The sequence below is a fragment of the Salvelinus alpinus genome, chromosome 1 (genome assembly GCF_045679555.1).
Source record: "Salvelinus alpinus chromosome 1, SLU_Salpinus.1, whole genome shotgun sequence".
In the NCBI taxonomy this organism is placed as follows: Eukaryota; Metazoa; Chordata; class Actinopteri; order Salmoniformes; family Salmonidae; genus Salvelinus; species Salvelinus alpinus.
The window spans coordinates 24,939,970-24,963,872 of record NC_092086.1 but is presented as its reverse complement, the minus strand read 5'-3'; the positions used below and the strand labels follow the sequence as shown (position 1 = coordinate 24,963,872).

General features: G+C 42.9%; 1 protein-coding gene across 1 annotated transcript; it reads left to right on the top strand.

Annotated features, from left to right (window-relative positions):
- The first annotated feature begins 1,652 nt into the window (after positions 1–1,652).
- ccnf (cyclin F) lies at positions 1,653–23,573 on the top strand. Its single transcript, XM_071411303.1, has 17 exons — positions 1,653–1,919; positions 2,908–3,062; positions 3,560–3,666; positions 5,577–5,644; positions 5,771–5,967; positions 6,826–6,879; positions 9,311–9,415; positions 9,583–9,660; positions 12,961–13,115; positions 13,472–13,636; positions 14,055–14,178; positions 14,400–14,580; positions 15,193–15,280; positions 17,773–17,872; positions 18,443–18,576; positions 19,508–19,689; positions 20,667–23,573. Exons 1-17 carry the CDS (start codon positions 1,907–1,909, stop codon positions 21,143–21,145), a joined length of 2,385 nt encoding a protein of 794 aa, XP_071267404.1. The 5' UTR covers positions 1,653–1,906; the 3' UTR covers positions 21,146–23,573.
- Positions 23,574–23,903: the final 330 nt, after the last annotated feature.

Below are 23,903 nucleotides of genomic sequence, written 5' to 3'. Positions count from 1 at the left end.
CAGACTCGTGTTTCTAAAAGTGAATTCAAAGGCAGTGTATAATTACTGTATAGCCTAATAAGGCATTTTTTGTTTCATTATTATTACATTCTAACTAATTGATTTCATTTTATACAGCCTAAAAGCAAAATGTATAGGCATGTTGTTAGGTTCTGTTGATGTGTTGAAATGCTGAGCGCTCCTGCCAGCGTGTCACAAATGCTTCACAATTGATTTCATAAATGGTAGGCTCAAGCCTTGAAATTATAATAATATAGCCTAAATAATTAATTTTCCTTCCTTCTTAGGCTAGCTGGCTTGCTCCTGACTGATTTGGAGTTAGTATGTTGTTTAATAGCCTGTTGAAATGTTGAACGTCAATTGATAGTGACAGAATCACACATTACTTCACAAGCAAAGTACATTTTTTGTCTCCTCGGCTATAGAATGTTGTAGCGCAGGCTCTGAATGTCATAGAGACAAACGAAATATATCCCATATGCATCAAAGTCACGTCTTTCCCCAGAAAGACATGACGAAAGCGTCATTATAGATCTCTTTATATAATCAGATCGATCATTTTGTAGATTTTTTTATCTTACGCTAACATTTTCTGTTTTTTAAAGCCACAGTACCCCCACATTCTCTCACATAACACCTCAAATCGAGCCCTGGTTTTACCATAACACACCAAGCCCTACACTGAGACATTTGAGGAGTGCATGGTGACTGAAAAAATTGGCTGACACAATCTATGGATAGTAGACTATGATTTAGTCTGTCAATAGGAATATGAATAAATAGGCTTCGACACAAAGCCCTCTTGTTGTTAGTAGCCTAAAGTCAAATTAAAATGAAAACTGTTTAAATCAATTAGGCCTTCTCAAATTAGCCTACTTAAGGCACCCATGCGCTGTCCAGTTATGCAAATTACTCAAATATGGCTTATTGTGAGATCAATAACTCTGATAAATAGCTTCATTATGGGCAATGAAACATATTGTTTTTATTCAAAACAATCAAAGCAGTAGCGAGCTTACCTCTGGTCCTCCTTTTCATCTTCAGGCTCTCCCTCTCAAACTGAACAGGACATCAGTAGGCCTAGTCCGTGCAAACAAATATGATTTTTTTTTAAACAAATACTAAACCCTCTCTTTTACTGGAATTGAAAAAGCATGACCCTCCCCCTTTTCCTCCAGGTAACAATTCTGTAAATTGCAACCGCTCCCATAGCTATGTAAAATTGTAATTAATAACAATTATACCATTAACACATTTAAGAAATATGTTTTTATTAAATTAATTATCTTGAATGATACTGTATTTTCATATTTTTGTCTCTTTAAATATGGTACGTTTAAAACGTAAATTATGACTACTACATATCCCAAGGTTCAATCCAAGAGGCGGGCGCTGGCCTACGTCATCGTGTTTGGTAACCCCTTTGACCAATCAAATGCATCTATTTGGAAGCGCGTACTTCGAAAATGGTTTCATATTATCCAATCAGTGGTCTTTATTTAATTATTTGTAACGACAAACCAATCGAAGTTGTCGCTCTTCTCCTAGACGAATCGGAAGCTCGTTAGATAATAGCTGAACGTACTCGTTTTCCGCCAATTAAATCGAAGTTGATGTTTAAACTCTGCGCGCGGGCGGTGCTTAGCCAATTTTGGGAGGATCTCAAAAGTTGAGAGGGATGCATGCATGGATTTGAATTCAAGCTATCAATTTCACAACATCCCATCAAGCTAGACAGCGCTCTCAAGCTGTGTTTTTGAATTAGACAAATTGATAATTCATTGGAATTACGATAGTTTATAACACAAGTTATATTTACTCGTATTTTGTTCACTGTCAGCTTTGTGGTTGCACAACTGAAACGCTAGGGAGCTTACCATCATAATTAAGGTGATCTCTCCACGAAATGAAAGCGGGCGGTAAGTATCTCTGACTCAATTAGCTACGGTGTAAATGTGCCATCTAACATTTAAACTTTTTAGTGAGAAACCTGTTTCAGCTTATACAATTTAGGTTAGAGAACTTGAACTGTGTGAGAATGAATAGCATAAACATTTTATAGCTACAGTAGATAACGTTAGCTGACTTGATAACGTTAGCTGCTAACTAGCCTGCTAGTTAGCTATCTGTTATGGTTTGCTGTTGTAATGATGGCTAGTTAGTTAGTTGGCTAGCTAGCTACTGGTACATAGCTTGGTGCCAGTACTCGAGCCAGTCGTTAGTTAAGTGGCTAACGTTATAAATGTGCCTTATTTGAAACTAAAGCATTCGTAACATTTATATCATAGTTAACTACGTTGTAAAGTCATTACATTTCTGTGGTTTTGAAAGCGCCGCAAATAGATCATTCACTTTTTTGGATTTCAATCTAAGAAGCGTTACAGTAGCTTGTTAAAAGTTTACCTAGGTTTGAGGAGGGAAATTTGGGCGCTGAGTTAAACTGAATTCAAACATTGAGTTCAGTTTAACTTGGCCAACTAATTAGTCAAAATAGATTCCATTGGTTATAACTACCGATATATCATAGATATAATTAATATATTATTTATTGTAACTGGGTCACTTTTGCCTAATTTGAATTAGTTTGAGCCAGCAAGCTGTAGCAAACAAAGCAAACGTAAGCTGACATTCAGGTGGGAATGACTGTCTTTAGTGGAGCATATAGATGAGAACTGTAAACAAATACTATTGAATAAACATTGTCTGAAACATTGTCAGCAGTAAACTGTGTCCCACAGTTAGGATGGAGACTAAATGTATGGGGGCACTGTGTGAGTAAGAGTTCGTTTATTTGGAGTGTTGAGTTGGAAAGAGTTTTTTGTTTTTTTGCGTTTGATGGTTATCTGTATCTAAAATGGCAAGAGTGATTTAAGATAAAAGTATACTTCTCTCTCCTTTCTTCTTTAGTGCTACATTGTCGTTGTTCCAAATGCTTCACGGTTCCAGCACGGAAGCGGGTCCGTAAGCGTGTTACAGCCCTAACACTGCTGTCTCTACCTGAAGAGGTGCTTCTGTGTGTGCTCCAATGCCTCTCTGCTGAGGACCTGCTGGCTGTCAGAGCTGTGAGTCTCACAAACACACACACGGTCTTGTTTAACTAACGTTGTGGCGATATACAATACAGTCCCATTCAAAATCCAATTTTCCCTAACATTAACCTGAACCAAATTTTGGTTTGTTTTCTATTCTTGTGGGGACTTCTGGTCCCCACAAGTTCAAGTTAAACACGTGTACACACACACACACACACACACACACACACACACACACACACACACACACACACACACACATCTAAAGCACACACATCTAAAGTACACACACAAACAATTGAACAGCCTCTGGGGTAAACATCATTTGAAGGAGTCTCTTCTGAACATCTTGTCACCACCTGAATTGGTGAGTCATAATGTGTATCAGTCTCCTCCTATATACACCTCCTTTAGCATGTATAAGGAATGTTATGTTTACTCAGTTATTGAAAGGAAGAAGAATATTTTGAACATGCATGAAGGATTGCCATGTTGGAGGCTAACTGAGGTATTTGGTTATCTCCCAGGTACACTCTCAGCTCCGTGACATCATTGATAACCACTCTAGTGTTTGGGCCCGGGTCAGTTTCAGGGATACCTGGCCATCCCCCAACACAGTCTGGCTCTTTGAGAGGTAGGATCGACTCCTCCCACACCCAAACCCTGCCCTCGACTCTGTACATCTTCCAATGTCAGTTTCACATGAGGGAGACTGAAAGTGAGCATACATACTAGAGGTCGACCGATTATGATTTTTCAACGCCGATACCGATTATTGGAGGACCAAAAAAGCCGATACCGATCAATCGGCCGATTTTTATTTTATTTTATTTATTTGTAATAATGACCATTACAACAATGCTGAATGAACACTTATTTTAACTTAATATAATACATCAATAAAATCAATTTAGCCTCAAATAAATAATGAAACATGTTCAATTTGGTTTAAATAATGCAAAAACAAAGTGTTGGAGAAGAAAGTAAAAGTGCAATATGTGCCATGTAAGAAAGCTAACATTTAAGTTCCTTGCTCAGAACATGAGAACATATGAAAGCTGGTGGTTCCTTTTAACATGAGTCTTCAATATTCCCAGGTAAGAAGTTTTAGGTTGTAGTTATAGGAATTATAGGACTATTTCTCTCTCTACGATTTGTATTTCATATACCTTTGACTATTGGATGTTCTTAAAGGCACTTTAGTATTGCCAATGTAACAGTATAGCTTCCATCCCTCTCCTCGCTCCTGCCTGGGCTCGAACAAGGAACACATCGACAACAGCCACCCTTGAAGCAGCGTTGCCCATGCAGAGCTAGGAGAACAACTACTCCAAGTCTCAGAGCGAGTGACGTTTGAAACACTATTAGCGCGCACCCCACTAACTAGCTAGCAATTTCACATCGGTTACACCAGCCTAATCTCAGGAGGTGATAGGCTTGAAGTCATAAACAGCGCAATGCTTGAAGCATTGCGAAGAGCTGCTGACAAAACGCACGAAAGTGCTGTTTGAATGAATGCTTACGAGCCTGCTGGTGCCTACCATCGCTCAGTCAGACTGCTCTATCAAATCATAGACTTAATTATAACATAACACACAGAAATACGAGCCTTAGGTCATTAATATGGTCGAATCCGTAAACTATCATCTCAGACAAAACGTTTATTCTTTCAGTGAAATACGGAACCGTTCCGTATTTTATCTAACGGGTGGCATCCATAAGTCTAAATATTCCTGTTACATTGAAGGTTGTGCAATGTTATGTCATAATTACGTAAAATTCTGGCAAATTAGTTCGCAATGAGCCAGGCGGCCCAAACTGTTGCATATACCCTGACTCTACGTGCAATGAACGCAAGAGAAGTGACACAATTTCACCTGGTTAATATTGCCTGCTAACCTGGATTTCTTTTAGCTAAATATGCAGGTTTAAAAAATATAGACTTCTGTGTATTGATTTTAAGAAAGGCATTGATGTTTATGGTTAGGTACACGTTGGAGCAACGACAGTCCTTTTTCGCGAATGCGCACTGCATCGATTATATGCAATGCAGGACACGCTAGATAAACTAGTAATATCATCAACCATGTGTAGTTATAACTAGTGATTATGATTCATTGATTGTTTTTTATAAGATAAGTTTAATGCTAGCTAGCAACTTACCATGGCTTCTTACTGCATTCGCGTAACAGGCAGGCTCCTCGTGAGGCAGGTGGTTAGAGCGTTGGACTAGTTAACAGTAAGGTTGCAAGATTGAATCCCCGAGCTGACAAGGGAAAAATTTGTCGTTCTGCCCCTGAATAAGGCAGTTAACCCACCGTTCCTAGGCCGTCATTGAAAATAAGAATGTGTTCTTAACTGACTTGCCTAGTTAAATAAAGGTGTAAAAAATAAAATTGGGGGGCAAAATCGGCATCCAAAAATACAGATTTCTGATTGTTATGAAAATTTGAGATCGGCCCTAATTAATCGGCCATTCCGATTAATCGGTCGACCTCTAATACATACCCTAATATGTTTCTTGGTTTCTGTCTCCTCTTTCAGGGCCGCAGAGAAGGGGAACTTTGAGGCAGCTGTGAAACTAGGGATTGCATATTTGTACAATGAAGGACGTAAGTCTCACTGCACTTGTCATCCATTGTTTCTCATTGACTTGGTTATGAGGTTGATCAGTGATTGACATTGACCAAATCACTGAATTAATTCCTGTATAATAATCACCCTCTTCTCTGTCCCAGCGTTGCTGAGTGACGAAGGGCGTGCCGACGTGTGCGGCCGGAAGGCGTCCCAGTTCTTCAGCCTGGCGGAGAGCCTGCGTTCCCCTACCGCCGACCCCTTCATTTGGGTGTTCATCCGCCCACCCTGGTCCCCCACTGGGAGCTGCTGCAAGGCTGTGGTGTTTGACAGGCTCAAGGCAGAGTGTGAAACCAATGTGGTAAGTGTTTACCAGGCTAGGCCTGGTTGAGCTTGGCTGGGGGAGATGGGCAGCCATAGACACAGCCAACCTCAGCAACCATCACTGTCCTCTCCCTTGGTTCCTATTGGAAAAACCCAAGTTTAGTATAATACCCTGGATACAAATTAGAGGGCTGTTACACCCATAGAAATATTATGAGTAATGTTTAATCTGTTTCTATGGTTGTGCCTTCCTGGTTTATTCACTCAGAGCTGTCCATCCATTATCAACACTGATTAAGATGTGTAAAGGCGGCAGGTAGCCTAGGGGTTTAAGAGCGTTGTGCCAGTAACCGAAAGGTCGCTGGTTCGAATCCCCGAGCCGACTAGGGGAATGTGCCCTTGAGGAAGGCACTTAACCCTAATTGCTTCTGTAAGAGTGTCTGCTAAATTACTAAAATGTAGGCATCATACTGCATGGGAAGAAAGGAGAGGTGGATTCAGAAACATGTTGTTACCAAAAAGTCTGCCGAAGGCCTACAGGACCTTGGTAATGAAGACAAATGGGGAGAGACTTATGCTGCTTTGTGCAACGGTGTGTCTCGCCCCCCATTTATTTCTGACCAACAGACCCCGCCAGAAAGTTCCATCCCTTATAGCCTGTTTTTTCCTGTCTTCTCTTGTGGTGCACTGCATGTATCGCCTCTGTTTTGTCCAGCAATTATTTATTTATTTAAATAGGTGAGCCTGTCTTTGCTCAATGGAACTAATGGACTTTAATGAAAAATCCAATGTTTCTATAAAAATAGTTAAATGTTTTGTACACTATACGGTTGTGCTCTAACAATGCTTTCATTAGGCTACATTTTTACTTTTGCTGTTTTTTATTTTTTTGTAGGAGAGGAGGGGACCGTTGCTGCACTGTCTGGCCAGAGTCCTCCAGCTTTTTGATGTAAGTGTACACACACACACCACTGCAAGTCTTCCAGAAAGGCAGAGGCGTTAGTGTGGTGATTTTTGTAGTGACAGCCGTCTTCCATTTCTATGGTAACCAAACCACAACACAGTTCCAGTTAGTTTCTGATGAGGCTGTCACATTCTAGGCAGCCCTGCTAGTCATCAGCCCAGTTAGGATAAATGTTTTCTCCCTCTTCTTCACTTAATGATTGCTCGCTACGCACCTCGTTGTTTCTGCTCTCCCATGAACCCACACGGATCTTTTAAAGCAGCTTTGTTTCAGTAATAATTTTACAAACCAACAATCCTTGATGACTCTCTGTGTATGTGTACAGTTGAAGTCGGAAGTTTACGTACACTTAGTTTGGAGTCAGTAAAACTCGTTTTTCAACCACTACACACATTTCTTGTTCACAAACTATAGTTTTGGCGAGTCGTTTAGGACATCTACTTTTTGCATAACACAAGTAATTTTTCCAACAATTGTTTACAGACAGATTATTTCCCTTATAATTCACTGTATCACAATTCCAGTGGGTCAGAAGTTTACATACACTAAGTTGACTGTGCCTTTAAACAGCTTGGAAATCAAGCAGAAAATCAAAAGATATCAATCAAGACCTCAGGATTTTTTCCTGAGCAATTCCAAACGCCTGAAGGTACCACGTTCATCTGTACAAACAATAGTACGCAAGTAAAACACCATGGGACCACGCAGCCGTCATACCGCTCAGGAAGGAGACGCGTTCTTTCTCCTAGAGATAAACGTACTTTGGTGTGAAAAGTGCAAATAAATTCCAGAACAACAGCAAAGGACCTTGTGAAGATGCTGGAGGAAACGGGTACAAAAGTATCTATATCCACAGTAAAACGAGTCCTATATCGACATAACCTGAAAGGCCGCTCAGCAAGGAAGAAGCCATTGCTCCAAAACCACAATAAAAAAGCAAGACTACGGTTTGCAACTGCACATGGGGACAAAAATTGTACTTTTTGGAGAAATGTCCTCTGATCTGATGAAAAAAAAAATAGAAATGTTTGGCCATAATGACCGTCGTTATGTTTGGAGGAAAAAGGGGGAAGCTTGCAAGCCGAAGAACACCATCCCAAACGTGAAGCACGGGGGTGGCAGCATCATGTTGTAGGGGTGTTTTTCTGCAGGAGGGACTGGTGCACTTCACAAAATAGATGGCATCATGAGGGAGGAAAATGTTATTGCTATATTGAAGCAACATCTCAAGACATCAGTCAGGAAGTTAAAGCTTGGTCATCCAAATGGACAATGACCCGAAGCATACTCCCAAAATTGTCAAAATGGCTTAAGGACAACAAAGTCAAGGTATTGGAGTGGCCATCACAAAGCCCTGACCTCAATCCCATAGAACATTTGTGCAGAACTGAAAAAGCTTGTGCGAGCAAGGAGGCCTACAAACCTGACTCAGTTACACCAGCTCTGTCAGGAGGAATGGGCCAAAATTCACCCAACTTTCTGTTGGGAGCTTGTGGAAGGCTACCAGAAAAGTTTGACCCGGGGCCTCCCGGGTGGCGCAGTGGTCTAGGGCACTGCATCGCAGTGCTAGCTGCGCCACCAGAGTCTCTGGGTTCGCGCCCAGGCTCTGTCGCAGCCGGCCGCGCCCGGGAGGTCCGTGGGGCGACGCACAATTGGCATAGCGTCGTCCGGTTTAGGGAGGGTTTGGCCGGTAGGGATATCCTTGTCTCATCGCGCTCCAGCGACTCCTGTGGCGGGCCGGGCGCAGTGCGCGCTAACCAAGGGGGCCAGGTACACGGTGTTTCCTCCAACACATTGGTGCGGCTGGCTTCCGGGTTGGAGGCGCGCTGTGTTAAGAAGCAGTGCGGCTTGGTTGGGTTGTGCTTCGGAGGACGCATGGCTTTCAACCTTCGTCTCTCCCGAGCCCGTACGGGAGTTGTAGCGATGAGACAAGATAGTAATTACTAGTGATTGGATACCACGAAAATTGGGGAGAAAATGGGATAAAATGTATAAAAAAAAATAAAAAAAAGTTTGACCCAACTTAAACAATTTCAAGGCAATGCTACCAAATACTAATTTAGTGTATGTAAACTTCTGACCCACTGAGAATGTGATGAAAGAAATAAAAGCTGAAATAAATAATTTTCTTTACTATTATTCTGACATTTCACATTCTTAAAATAAAGTGGTGATCCTAACTGACCTACGACAGGGAATTTTTACTAGGATTAAATCTCAGGAATTGTGAAACTGAGTTTAAATGTGTTTTGCTAAGGTGTATGTACATTTCTGGGCTGGTCTTGACTAACATACTGCATACTCAGAACCCTGTTACATATTCAGTAGGCCTTGTTGTGCTGGATAGAGAGGAGTATTTAATGTGTTGTTTGAAACATTGACTTTTGAAACATGGTTTAATCTGTGTGTGTTTCAGGAGGATGACAAGCGCGCCGAGGCCCTGATACTACTTGAAGAGTCGTCTCAGTCGGGCTGTCTACAGAGCGCTTACCTGCTTTGGGAACATAACCGTAAAACCGCAGTGAGTTTCCCTTCTCTTTGATTTTCCACGTCTCAAAAGGCTTTGTTTATGTTACAATGTATGTTGTGTAGTTAAAGGGTGTAAAATGTGATATAAAACCCCTGTTGTGTTGATGTTAGTCAAAAAAAGACCTCATAACTTACTGTGGTTCTGTGCTGTCTTCTCAGATGGCGGACCCAGGCAGGTACCTCCAGTTCATACGCACGCTCAGGGACTATGCAGCCAAAGGATGCTGGGAAGCACAGGTGTGTGTCTAGAAACGTCCTCTCACTGTCAACTGCGTTTATTTTCTGCAAACTTAACGTGTAAATATTTGTATGAACATAAGATTTAACAACTGAGACATAAACTGAACAAGTTCCACAGACATGACTAACAGAAATGAATAATGTGTCCCTGAACAAAGGGGGGGTCAAAATCAACAGTCAGTATCTGGTGTGGCCACCAGCTGCATTAAGTACTGCAGTGCATCTCCTACTCATGGACTGCACCAGATTGGCCAGTTCTTGCTGTGAGATGTTACCCCACTCTTCCACCAAGGCACCTGCAAGTTCCCGGACATTTCTGGGGGTAATGGCCCTAGCCCTTACTCTCTGATCCAACAGGTCCCAGGCGTGCTCAGTGGGATTGAGATCCGGGCTCTTTGCTGGCATGGCAGAACATTGACATTCCTGTCTTGCAGGAAATCACGCACAGAACGAGTAGTATGGCTGGTGCTATTGTCATGCTGGAGGGTCATGTCAGGATGAGCCTGCAGGCAGGGTGCCACATGAGGGAGGAGGATGTCTTCCTTGTAATGCACAGCATTGAGATTGCCTGCAATGACAACAAGCTCAGTCCGATGATGGTGTGACACACCGCCCCCAGACCATGACGGACCCTCCACCTCCAAATTGATCCCGCTCCAGAGTACAGGCCTTGGTGTAACGCTCATTCTTTCGACGATAATCACGAATCCGACCATCACCCCTGGTGAGACAAAACTGCGACTCGTCAGTGAAGAGCACTTTTTGCCAGTCCTGTCTGATCCAGTGACGGTGGGTTTATGCCCATTGGCGACATTGTTGCTGGTGATGTCTGGTGAGGACCTGCCTTACAACAGGCCTACAAGGTCTCAGTCCAGCCTCTCTCAGCCTATTGCGGACAGTCTGAGCACTGATGGCGGGATTGTGCGTTCCTGGTGTAACTCGGGCAGTTGTTGCCATCCTGTACCTGTCCCGCAGGTGTGATGTACCGATCCTGTGCAGGTGTTGTTACACGTGGTCTGCAACTGCCGGGACAATTAGCTGTTCGTCCTGTCTCCCTGTAGCGCTGTCTTAGGTTTCTCACAGTATGGACATTGCAATTTATTGGCTTGGCCACATCTGCAGTCCTCATGCCTCCTTGCAGCATGCCTAAGGCATGATCACGCAGATGAGCAGGGACCCTGGGCATCTTTCTTTTGGTGTTTTTCAGAGTCAGTAGAAAGGCCTCTTTAGTGTCCTAAGTTTTCATAACTGTGACCTTATTTGCCTACCGTCTAAGCTGTTAGTTCCACAGGTGCATGTTCATGAATTGTTTATGGTTCATTGAACAAGCATGGGAGATGGTGTTTAAACCCTTTACAATGAAGATCTGTGAAGGATTTTTACGAATTATCTTAAAAAAAACAAGCTCCTGAAAAAGGGTCTCTTCTTTTTTTTGTTGAGTGTGATATCTATATACACACACACTACCATTCAAAGTTGGTCATTTAGATTTCCCTTGTTTTTGAAAGAAAAGCAAAAAGGGTTTGTCCATTAAAATCAAATCGATCAGAAATACAGTGTAGACATTGTTAATGTTGTAAATGACTACTGTTGCTGGAAACTGCAGATTATTATTATTATTATTTTTTTACTATTATATGGAATATCTACGTAGGCGTACAGAGGCCCATTATCAGCAACCATCACTCCTGTGTTACAATGCCACGTTGTGTTAGCTAATCCAAGTTTATCATTTTAAAAGCGCAATTGATCATGATAAAACCTTTTTGCAATAATTTTAGGACAGCTGAAAACTGTTGTTCTGATTTTAAAGAAGCAACTAGTTGAGTATCTGGAGCATCAGCATTTGGGTTCAATTACAGGCTCATTTGGGTTCAATTACAGGCTCATTTGGGTTCAATTACAGGCTCAAAATGGCCAGAAACAAAACTTTCTTCTGAAACTCGTCAGTCTGTACTTGTTCTGAGAAATGAAGGCTATTCCATGCGAGAAATTACCAAGAAACTGAACATCTCGTACATGACTGTGTACTACTCCCTTCACAGAGTAGCGCAAACTGGCCCCAACCAGAGTAGAATGAGTGGGAGGCCCCGGTGCACAACTGCGCAAGAGGACAAATACATTAGTGTCTAGTTTGAAAAACAGACGCCTCACAAGTCCTCACCTGGCAGTTTCTTTAAATAGTACCCGCAAAACACCAGTCTCGACGTCAACCGCGAGGAGGCGACTCTGGGATGCTGGCCTTCTAGGCAGAGTTGCAAAGAAAAAGCCATATCTGACTGGCCAATTAAAAAAATTTATGATTACGATCGGCAAAAGAACAAAGACATTGGACAGAGGAAGATTGGAAAAAAGTGTTATGGACAAACTAATCTAAATTTGAGGTGTTTTGATCACTAAGAACATTTGTGAGATACAGAAAAGAGGATGGAGTGCTTGACGCCATCTGTCAAGCATGGTGGAGGCAATGTGATGGTCTGGGGGTGGTGATAAAGTGGGAGATTTGTACAGGGTAAAAGGGATCTTGAAGAAGGAAGGCTATCACTCTGTTTTGCAACGCCATACCCTGTGGACGGTGCTTAATTGGAGACAATTTCCTCCTCCAACAGGACAATGACCCAAAGCACAGCTCCACACAATGCCATAACTATTTTAGGGAAGAAGCAGTCAGCTGGTATTCTGTCTATAATGGAGTGGCCAGCGCAGTCACTGGATCTCAACCCTATTGAGCTGTTGTGGGAGCAGCTTGACCGTGAGAAGTGCCCATCAAGCCAATCCAACTTGTGGGAGGTGCTTCAGGAAGCATGGGGTGAAACCGCTTCAGATTACCTCAACAAATTGTCAACTAGAATGCCAAAGGTCTGCAAGGCTGAAATATCTGCAAATGGATGATTCTTTGACAAAAGCCAAGTTTGAAGGACACTATTTCAATTACAAATCATTATTTATAACCTCTTGACTATATTTCCTATTAATTTCTCATGGATAACAAGGACATTTCTAAGTGACCTCCCCCAAACTTTTGAACGGTTGTGTGTGTATATCTCTCCAATGGCATAGACATGATAATGTAGCCATTGACTATAACAGGCAGCCCAAATCCACACAAACAAAGTCTATGGTTTTGTTTATTCTCCCAACCAATTAAAGTGGATTAATCATTGAGGTTGTTACTGAGCACAGGTGGTGTTTTTTTTAAACATTCGCCCTCCTGTCGAGCTTGCTTGGCAAGCCTGGCATGACTTTTGACCTGTGCCCTTTGACCCTTTCTCTCTCTGTGTGTGTGTACGTGTCCAGCTGTCCCTGGCCAAGGTGTGCAGCAGTGACAACCCGCTGGGTCTGGAGCAGAGGGCCTGTGCCGACCTTGTGGCCCAGCTGTTTCGCTCCTGTCCCCCTGTGCCCCGACGCAGGGCGGAGGAGGTGCTCCGACAGGGCATCAACGACACCATGAGGTAACATACCGGTTTGGTCTGGAACTGACTGTACCCACACTGAAGATCACTTGACTTTGTACCAATTGAGTTGTTTTATCAATTTTGGTTAATGGCTCGCGTTAAGGGCAAAGATTCTTTGTCTGAGGGGTCTGTCAAAATTCTAAGCACTCTTAATGACTTGCCTAGTAAAATATAGGTAAAAAAGAATATAAAAAAAATATGCTATTTACTATCATAACCACATGTTTCTAGGTACATAACAGTATTAATCTCTCTCTCCTGTGCCTCTCCTCTCCCCTCACTAGGTACATTAGTGTTTCTCTCTCGTGTGTCCCTCCTTCTCTAAGTAAATAACAGTATTCATCTCTCTCTAGATACATCCTGGTGGACTGGTTGGTGGAGGTAACCACCATGAAGGACTTCTCCAGCCTGACCCTCCACGTGACGGTGGGCTGCGTGGACCGCTACCTGGCCCTGCGCTCCGTGCCCAAGGCACGCCTGCAGCTGCTGGGCATCGCCTGCATGGTCGTCTGCACGCGGTACGAGACAGAAAAACGTTGGAGGTGGATGTAGCATGATTAGGGTTGGAACGTTCCTGTAATTTTCCCAAAATGCCCAGGTTTTCCACAAATCCTGGTTGGGAATTTTTGGATTTCCTGCTTATTCCTTCCTGATTTTGGGAAAGTAGCTGGATTTTTGCCACCCTAAGCATGATACAAACTAGTCAGTATTTTATCCTCTGTAATCTGCCCCGATGTACAGTACTTCTGTATTCACTTGAGCACCCGCCTTTAGCTAAAGCTGATCAAGTGCAACAAAACGTCTTTCTGAGGGGTTTTCAATATTCAGAATTCTGAGACTTTACGGAAACAAGCGTTATATTCATTGTACTGGTTCAGGTAGTCCCTTTCAGTCTGTTTTCTGCCTAATGAATATGACCCACGTCTCCTTCTCTAGGTACATCAGTAAGGATATCCTGACCATCCGGGAGGCGGTGTGGCTCACAGACAACACCTACAAGTATGAGGACCTGGTCCGCATGATGGGGGAGGTCATCTCTGTGCTGGAGGGCAAGATCCGGGTGAGCTGAGTGAACACACGCAGTCTATACCCATCTTATGTCAAAATGTTTAATCTGCCCCGATGATGGCATCTGTATTCGTTTCATCAGCTTGGGCTAAAGGCATCTGTTGAAGTGAAAATCTTTTGTCTGGGGGGGATTCAAAATTCTCAACTGTCTTGTAGTTCTGTCTCGTCATTTTTATTTCTATGAGTTCAACTCATTTGGTGTTGTCTCAGCAGACTCCCACTCTGCTGGACTACGGCCAGGTGCTGCTGTCTCTGTTACCCCTAGAGCGGCTCAGTGTCCACCTGTTCAGCTACTTGTGTGAGCTCACCTTGCTCTACTCAGCCCTCACTACATACTCCTCAGCCCACCTGGCCAACGCCATCCTGCTGCTCACACGGGCACTGCACCACTACGGTAAGGCAGGCAAACAGGCAGTCTACGGGTTGCGTCCCAAATGGCACATCGAGCTGTAGTGCACTATATAGGGAATAGGATGCCATTTGGGACGCAAGCCATTTGTCTTCTAAACTCTGTCTACAAACTGATATGTAATCTACCCCGATGATGTACTTCTGTATTCACTTGATCAGCTTCGAGCTGAAGTGTAACAAAAAACTCTTTCTGAGGGGGGTCTTAAAAATTGAGTTAAGTGCTGTATCCCCAGTCCCAAGGGAGTTGCTCAGTAACCATATGTCACACACTGTTGACCTAGGTTTTCAAACACCCCTAGAGCAGTGGTATTCAAACTTTCAAATTTTCAGCGGGGACCCCATTTTTCTTCCCAGCAGAATTTCTGGGGATCCCATTTTTTTCAAAATAATTTCACGCAACCCCAATTTTTGGGGGGGCCGACAACACTGTAGTTCCCTGTTACCCGCCCTTTGAATACCTAGTCTAGTTGTAGTTCATCAGCTTCTCATTAACTTCTGAGGCGTTATTTTATTATTTGTTGGACGTCTTATCAGTCTTGATGCTCTAGTGTGTCGCCTTGACCCCTGCTCTTCCTCTCCTCTCTCTGCATTGCAGTTCCCATCTGGCCCATCCAGCTGGCTGAGTATACAGGCTTCTCCAAGCAGGACCTGGTCCCCTGCGCTGTACTACTCTATGTCAAGTGGTAAGTTATAATACATGCCACGGACATCCTAGAAATCACTATTACAGGTTATTAAACAGTTATATATGGAATTGCTATATGCATACTAGATACAAGGGCTAATGTTAGTCTGGGTTAGAAAGTCTCTGTCCTCTCTTGTACTGTTCTTTCACCAATATTTGTTCCCTCTATTTCTCTCCCTTGTAATCCAATGCCTGACAAACAAGGGGTGCTCGCTGGCTTGCATTTGTTCTCATGAGGGTTACCAAGGTGATAGAGGCATATTGGCGGAGGAGGGTGGGTGTATAGCTGTGAAAGCAAAACACACAACCCTCATACTCCACTGGTACAAATACATTGTAAAAGTTGATTGGCTAGAGAGATTTGACCTCAGGTGTCAAATCTGTGTCAAGCTGATAGTTTGAAGATGTTAGCAATTACATACTAGAGAAAATAAAATCCTCCATACTGCAATTGCAAGTATGGCTTGTTTTATGAAGTTTACACATCGTCCAGCCTTACTCTGAGAGCTTTTGTGGCTATTCATTGTTGACTGAAACCAAGCTGTTTCTATTTAAGCTTGCCTGCTGGTTGTGCTAGTAAACAACCTTGTTAGCATGCAGGCTAGCTGTGGTGAGTATCAATAGCTCCTCTTCCTGGAGATCCCCATTGTCCCTCAGCAGGCCCATTCTGCTATCAATTAGTATTCTAGGAATTAGCATTTCTCCCCGTTTTTCTTGTCGTTACTAGTTAACACAGCCACAAAGTCATAAACCCTGCCTATTTAAAAAAAGAAGAAAAAATGTAATCAGATTTTAAGAATATAAACCTAACCTTAAACCGCACTGCTAACCTTGTGCCCAATCCTAACCTTAAATTATTTTGTACGTTATAGCTAATTTTGACTTTGGGGCTGTGTTATCTAGTGGAAGAAAAACAATTCTGGGAAGCAGCAATGGGGGAATGACAGACTGCGGTTAGTTGTGCTAATTCACTAGTCGCTAATTAGCGCTGTCAGCTAACCGCTAACCCTCCACAGTCTCACCTGGAGGTTCCCTTTGACAGCTCATCACCTGCTGCTCTGGGTTTGATTAGCCGGGCCTGTTGGATAGGAGTAACAGGCAGGTGGGAAGGCAACAGGCATTTAGCTCATATTGAGTAATTAGCCAATTAGAACGAATCATTAGCTTGATTTATATATATTTTTTTTATACTTGAAGTCTTCGTTAGGGGGAATAAGTCAACATTAGCGTATATGCAGGTGTGTTATTTAGAATGTGTTTGTGAGAAGACATCTTTATATAACTTACTGAGATGTTTTTTTTCATTCCTCGGTTCATCATCCACACAGTAGTCAATGTGAAGTGCTACTTAAAGGACTGCTCCAGTATTATTACAGTCCTGAAGTGTTCTCTGGGCACCATTACTGTGGAACCCCCTGCAGGTCAGAAAGGTAGCAGTTCTGATGAATGCCTTGCTTCTGTTCAATACGAGTGGGATTTCCAGCAGCTGAGGAATGCCAATCTCTATAGGGATTTTAGTTGAAGAGGTGAAAGGTTGTGTTGTGGTCCTCTTAGCCCTTTTGATCAGTCTGGGTTTTCTCTCGGTGTGTGGTAGGTGGTTTTTACCACATGGGTGGTTGTTAAGACTCCGCCCACTCACAACCTCCCTCCCTCTCCTTCATGTCCCCGGCAGAAGGGCTGTCCGTTGCTGTCTCATTATAAAGCCAGTAAAATGCACCGACCGCATGTCGTTCCCCCGCACACGTACAGAGGCCAGTTCCTGCTGTTCTACGTTTTCCCTCCTGCAGTTCTTTGAGCACTCGTATTTCCAGCCGCTGTAGAAAATCACACGAAGTCACATACTTATAAAGACAAATGAACAAAGTAGTGTGGTGATGTCTTAGACTGTTGCTAGCCAGCGCTGCAGACAGACAAATTGGACAATGGTATTGATTACAAGATCAGGTTGTTTGTTTGTGGCTATGTCCTAAATGGTCTCCTATTCCCTAGTGCACATGTTTTCCAAGGTAGTGCAATGTGTAGGGAGTGGGGTGCCATTTGGGACGCAGACTATCTGCTCGTGTTAATCACGACGTAGATCATCATTAGCGAAGGGCCACAGTGACCCGGATGCAGAGGGCCGTAGGGGTGGGGTGTTGGCTGGGATCGAAAGGTGAGTGGGAGGGAGCTGGACCTAGGGTGTGTGTGTGGCAGGGAGGGTGTGTGTGTGTGTGGCAGGTGGGGGGGGGGGGGGGTGTGTGGCAGGGAGGGAGGGGGTGTGTTTGCGGGATGACTCACCCTGCACCATACTTGTGAGTCAGACTAGTGAGAGGCACTGCACTTTATTGACAACGTCCAATTTTCAAACAAAGTAATATCATATACTGATATGATTTCCCATTGGATATAACACAGTTGGAGAACACAGACTGGATGATTAATCATGCTCCTCCCTTCTCTTTCATGTCTCTTTCTTCTCTCCTCTCTCTTTCTCCTCTCTCTCTCTGACAGCTTCAGTAAGGATGTACCCAAAGACTACAGGCAAATGTCTCTGACAGGTGTCAAGCAGAGGTTTGAGGATGAGGCCTATCAACACATCAGCAAAGAAAAGGTGAGCTTGTCATCTCCTCCTGACATGGACCGTTGCCTTTTTCAAAATAGTATGTCAAGGCAAAGTGCACAGTGCTGGGCTGCTGGCCCGGATATTCTCCTTTTGGCTGTACTGGTGGTGTGCACACCATAGCAAAACGAGGGATGGGAATTGCCAGGGACCTCGCAATATGATATTATCACGATACTTAGGTGTTGATATATGTATTGTGATTTGATGTTCCAAACATTGGTCACTATATGTCTGCTACAGAGCGCACGAGAACAAGTTTTGATTGGCAAAAAAAAAAAAGCTATAGGATGAAAAATAGTGAGTTTTTGTACAGGTACAGCCGACTAGTGCTAGCTAACGTTACCTAGTGTTCTTTGTCTTCTTTCTTTTTTACAAATCGATATTTGGAGTCAGAATATCAAAATAATATTGTCCCCCCATCACTAAGCAAAGAAAAACAAGATGTTCTTATTGGACAAGTTGAGATAGTACCTCTCAGTTGAAGAGCTTTGTCTTCCATTTCGTGCCTACTTAACACTACTCTAACCTGTGTGTTTGTGTACCTGTGTTCTCTCGCAGGTGATTGACTTCAAGGAGCTGTGTCAGGTCCTGGAGGTCTTGGAGGTGGAACCCTACATGGTGCTGCCCAGCCCCACGGGCCAGCCTGCTGACATTCACACCTTCCTCTCCTCCCCCTCCAGCAACAGCAAGAGGTGGGTTACTACCATTAAGCCACGCAAATGTGAGAGCAATATAATGATTAGCTCCACCTTGTTCTCTTATAGGCCAGGGAGGATTTTCCTCTGTCCAATCCTTGCCAAGTGTCTAGGCAGATTGTAAAAGCTTGGGGTTAATTTGGGATTGGGCAAGTGTGACCACTCTCACGTAGCCTTTTATGGTGGTTGTCCAGCGCTGGTCTCATCCAAAAAAGGGCTTTCAAACCAAAGTTGTTTGTTTATGCTGTACTGAGTAATTGCCATCTGCCCACTAGATGACCACAATGGAAATAAATATTACACTTTTGTTTCATCCTTTATGACTTTAGTAACAATAAAATTAAAAAAACATTGATTAATAAACTAAACTAAGAAGACTCAGTAGCTAGGTTTCATCAAATAGGTTACATATTTTTATGCAAAAAATAAAATAAAATCTGCACAAAGAAAATATGCTAGTTTTTCCAACAGTGGTGTTTCTACCAAACGGCCTGTGTGATGCTGTAGTGCACACAATGTACTTTTTGGCTAAACTTTTCATGTACTGAATAAAAATCTAACGTTCAGTGCGTTTCCATGGCATTTTCCACTTTACTGATTTTTAGTTTTGTCAAAAAAGCTGTGTTAAACAGAATCTATTCCTACCTGCAGGACAGGCTAGTCTACATGAGATTATTATGGAGAAGACTGGGAGTATTTCTATTTGTCAAGCATCGATCATCATGTCAACAGAATAACACCCTTTATTTCTTGGGAGGGAGAATCTAGCTCATCACTGTGCACTTTCACCACCCTGTTACATTCTTCATAACTTCCATCTGTAGCCTAATAAACTGCATGGTTTCCCCAGTCCTAGTGAGAAGACCACACACACCATATCACGTGACTCCAAGCTTACTTGGATAAATATGCTGTTTCTCTCCCCCAGGAGACGGGAGGAGTCCTTGCCTGTGCACCGAGGCAGCTTTGTTGCCACACCCACGGCTGAGCTGTCCACTCCGGAAGAGACCCTGGTGGGGGACATGCTGGACTGGAGCCTGGACACCACCTGCTCCGGATACGAGGGGGACCAGGAGAGCGAAGGAGAGAAGGAGGCCAAGGAGGGAGAGAGTGAGTGGAGGGAATCAACTATATGAGTGATAATTTCTGATCAGCTCTATACCAGGGGTGTATTCACTAGGAACCAAACAGGGAGGGACCTACCTGAATGTGTCCAATAAGAAACGCCAATTTTTTTGTTTTCCATTGCAAAGCTTGCACTAATGAATACACTCCAGCCCTATCTAGAGATGGGGGTTAATGGAAGACGAGGGTGTCACGCTGGCCATTCTAACTGGTGAACTAGATGTAGTGACATCACTATGTACTGGAAGACTTAGTCAGACATTATTCTCCTTATGTGGGGTACAGACCAGACTGCTCAGAGGCAGACACGCATGCAAAAGGCAGCATCATATGATGCAAAATGCATCGTACCGGCGGCTGTATTTCTGTATTTTGAATGTTGTTTATCTTGAAAAATCTATTGCACAACTGTTTTTGACTACATCAGCAATGGACTAATGAAACAAATACAAAGAGTTTGTGTGTGACGTTTTCCTTTTAAGGCATCCATAATTGATAGTGATGGGGAGGAAATCGATAGTTGCGTATATCAATATTTCAGGATGATTATTATATTGATATTTGACTCCAAGGTATGGATTTGTAAATAAAATAAAATAAAAAGTAATAATAATTGACTGTAGCTAGTCGGCTGTACTTGCGGCAAAACTCTGGTATTTTTCTTCCTATAGCTTGTTTTCCATCTTTAAAAAAAATGGATCAATATATTTTCAGCACTTTTTATTTTATTTCTGTGACTGATCAAAACTCGTTTTCTCATGTTCTCTTATCTGCAGCAGACATAGTGAGCAATATGTTGGCAACATCAAATCGCAATACATATAGAATCGTAATAAATATAGAATCTTGTATCATGATATCGTGAGGTCCTAATAATTGACATGGGTTGGATTTTTGTTCACATGAGGTTACTACAGTCACTGTGAAATGCTGCCAAGCTAACTGTATCTTCTTCTGTGCAGCCTCTGTTCTGGCCATGACACTGGAGCTAGCAACAGAGCCCGAGGACTCCAAACTGCACTGCCGAGCCCTCTCCAGCGACGATGACAGTTTCTGTAAGGGGGACAAAGAGGAAGAGGAGTATGAAGGGGAGGGGAGCACCAGGAGCCGACAGCGAGAGCCCCTCTCCTCATTCATCACACCCGACTTCCACAGCTCAGGCTACTCCTCTGTCCAGAGTGCCAGCCCTTCCTCCAATTCCTCTTCACTCCTGATGCCCTGCACCTTCACGGCGCTGCCCCCGGCCCCCACTCCAGGCTCCGCCTTCAGCACCACGGTGGCTCTGCCCGGGTTCCGCCTCCTGGTGCCGGTGCAAAGACCCCGGGCTGCAGCTCGCAAACAGGTAAAGAGGAAGAACGCAGCAGCTCACAGCGGAGGGGAGAGGGAAGGGGAGGATGAGGAGGTGGTATATGCCTCAAGTGTAGGTTTCCTAAGCCTGTAAGCACTGACTTGACTCACCGTTGAATGGATTCAGATGTTTGTCTACCACCCTGCCTCAACTTCACCCTGCTTCTCCTTCACCCTCTTTTGCCATGGTTGTTCATTAGGCACCAAACTGAAGACAAACAGACCCAAAAGTAAAAGGACTACCTGGACTTGTACAATAAGAAATTATAATTTCTGTCTCCTGTTGAAAAACATTTTTAAAATGTTCCTGCCCTAATGAACACGACCCAGGAGCACTGTCCTGTCATTGACAATACTCTTCTTCATTCCATGAAGGCCTGAAATCTGCACTGGTTCCTGGAACGCCATAAGATCACAAATACCTGTTGTAAGCTTTACACACAAACCCAAACGGTCATACCAGAATCCAGACTTTTTCTTTAATTCGTTACATTTCACACAAGTAAACAGACATCTCCTGCTTGAGAAAGATAAGATGGCTCCCTATCATATTTCACTGACTTCGGTTGTATCACAAATGACACCATATTCCCTATGTAGTGCACTACTTTGACCAGATTCCTACCAGATTCCTGTTCAAAAGTAGTGCACTGCATAGGGTAGAGGGTGTAATTTGTGACACTACCTTCATCAGCCTAAAAACCACTGGAACAACTCTTCACTCTCCACCTCATGACTTTGTAACATTGCATTGATCCAGATTGTGTTCTGCGCTGGTCTCACGCATTGACTTTTGCAACAACAACATCATCTCAGATGTCAAAGGATTGCAGCTACCACCTAAAAAAGACACTTCGTGGACCATTTTGAAATATGTCTGTATGAAGACTTTCACAAGTGAAAAGAACCTCAACCTGCATTGTTGACTGTAATTGATTACAAGTATTAATCAATGCAACAGTTTTGTTTTGCTCTCTGCAACTCTTCTAATGTTGGGAGTTTCATGAATCACCGTTTATACCAGTGAAGAGATTCTGATATGCACTGCCTGTATAGAATGGTCAGGAGTTGGCTGCTCTGTACTAGCCTGGGATCCAAACTGAGTAGTGAAACAAAGCCATGTTCAGTTTGGATTCCAGGCTCAATTTGTACTTTAGATATCTACTATTGTGAAGTCTTAAGCCTTATTTTGAGTCTGAATTTTCTCTGATCCATTTTTGTCATTCCTCTGTTCACATACCAAAGGTACTTTAAAACTTTAATTGAGGTGACTATCGGTGGGTAAATAGCTTTTACCTGTAAAGACTGATATGATAGTAATTCAAGCATATGGAAATACATTCTTAGCTACAGTTTTGTATGTACTGATACAATAGCAATACAATATGTGGTTTGTGCTGAATCTACTGTTCCCTTTTACTGTTTAGAGTTGGAGCACAGGAGAGAACCTATACTATAGGAACAAATCCCTTCTACAAGCTTTAACAAGAGCAAGGTATTGTTTCATTTGAAAACAGCATAACATTTTGTAGAAGCAGAATATTTCAGTCATCCCCACAACCTTTGACCCCATAACAGCTAATTCCATGGGTGAGAGCACATGAATACACCTGTCTGTTAGAAACTACTAAAATTGATGTCCTAGAAATATAAGATTGTATTTCTATGGTTGAATCATCAGTGATGTCATCTGAACATTTAGAGCCATGAACATTGACCAATGAGGTCACAGTTTAGTAACTAAGCGGTGCACAGTGCGACATGAAATTTGAAGTTCAGAACGTCTAACAAGTTCTGTCGAAGCAAGTCTATTCGTTTTGCCCACCGTTTCTCCCAATGGGTTCGTCTTGAATGAGGTCTGGCACTTCTATTGAATGAGAAGCGTTTGTTTTTCACAGTGACGTTTTCTACGCTTGAACAATCAACTACTAATGTTATTCCATTAAGTGGAGTTGCATTGCCTCCTTTTGGAGAAACGGAAGTGAAGACACTAAAAGGCAAATGATTACTTGATGTGTTGATAAGTACTGTATGCCTACATCAGGACACGGAGTCCTTGGATTCTGAAATGTCACCCTATTCCATATGTAGTGCACTTCTTTTGCCCACTGCCCCATTGGTCTCTGGTCAAAGTAGTGCACTTCTTTTGCCCACTGCCCCATTGGTCTCTGGTCAAAGTAGTGCACTGAATAAGGTGCCATTTCAAACACAACCCTTGTGCATAAATGATTGTGACTGTAAATATGTTTTTAAAACTGTTAGGTCAGACTTTTATATCCCTTGTCTGTTATGTACATATCTAAATGTGGAAGAGGGGAAGAAAGAACTGTGACATACCTTTTACTTGAAATTGGATGAGTGGTTGTGGCTTCATTCCAAAAAGGACAAGTAAACTGCCTTTTTCTACATAAAGGTTGACATTTGGCTTGTTTTTTCCTCACTTGTACCATCAAGTGACTTGTGTGACGATATTTCTGTGCACCCGGTATCAATTTCTATTAAAACAAGCATGTGGACTTGCAGATGTGTGTGTGTTGAATATCAGCTTTGACTGACAAACCCTCAACCTGTTCCACCTTTTCTAACTGCCCTTCCCAGGGAGCAGTACGACCGCCAGGGGGCCACACCCAGAGCGTTCACACACATGCACTTTAATCTTTTTTTTATTTATTTTTTTACAAATGTTTTAATTGAACATTTATTTAAGTAGGCAAGTCAGTTAAGAACAAAAGTCAGTTAAGAACAAATTCAATGACGGCCAAACCCGGACAACGCTGGGCTAATTGGGATTCCCATAGGGCGTTGCACAATTAGGACTGGTTGTGATACAGCCTGGATTCGAGCCAGCCTCT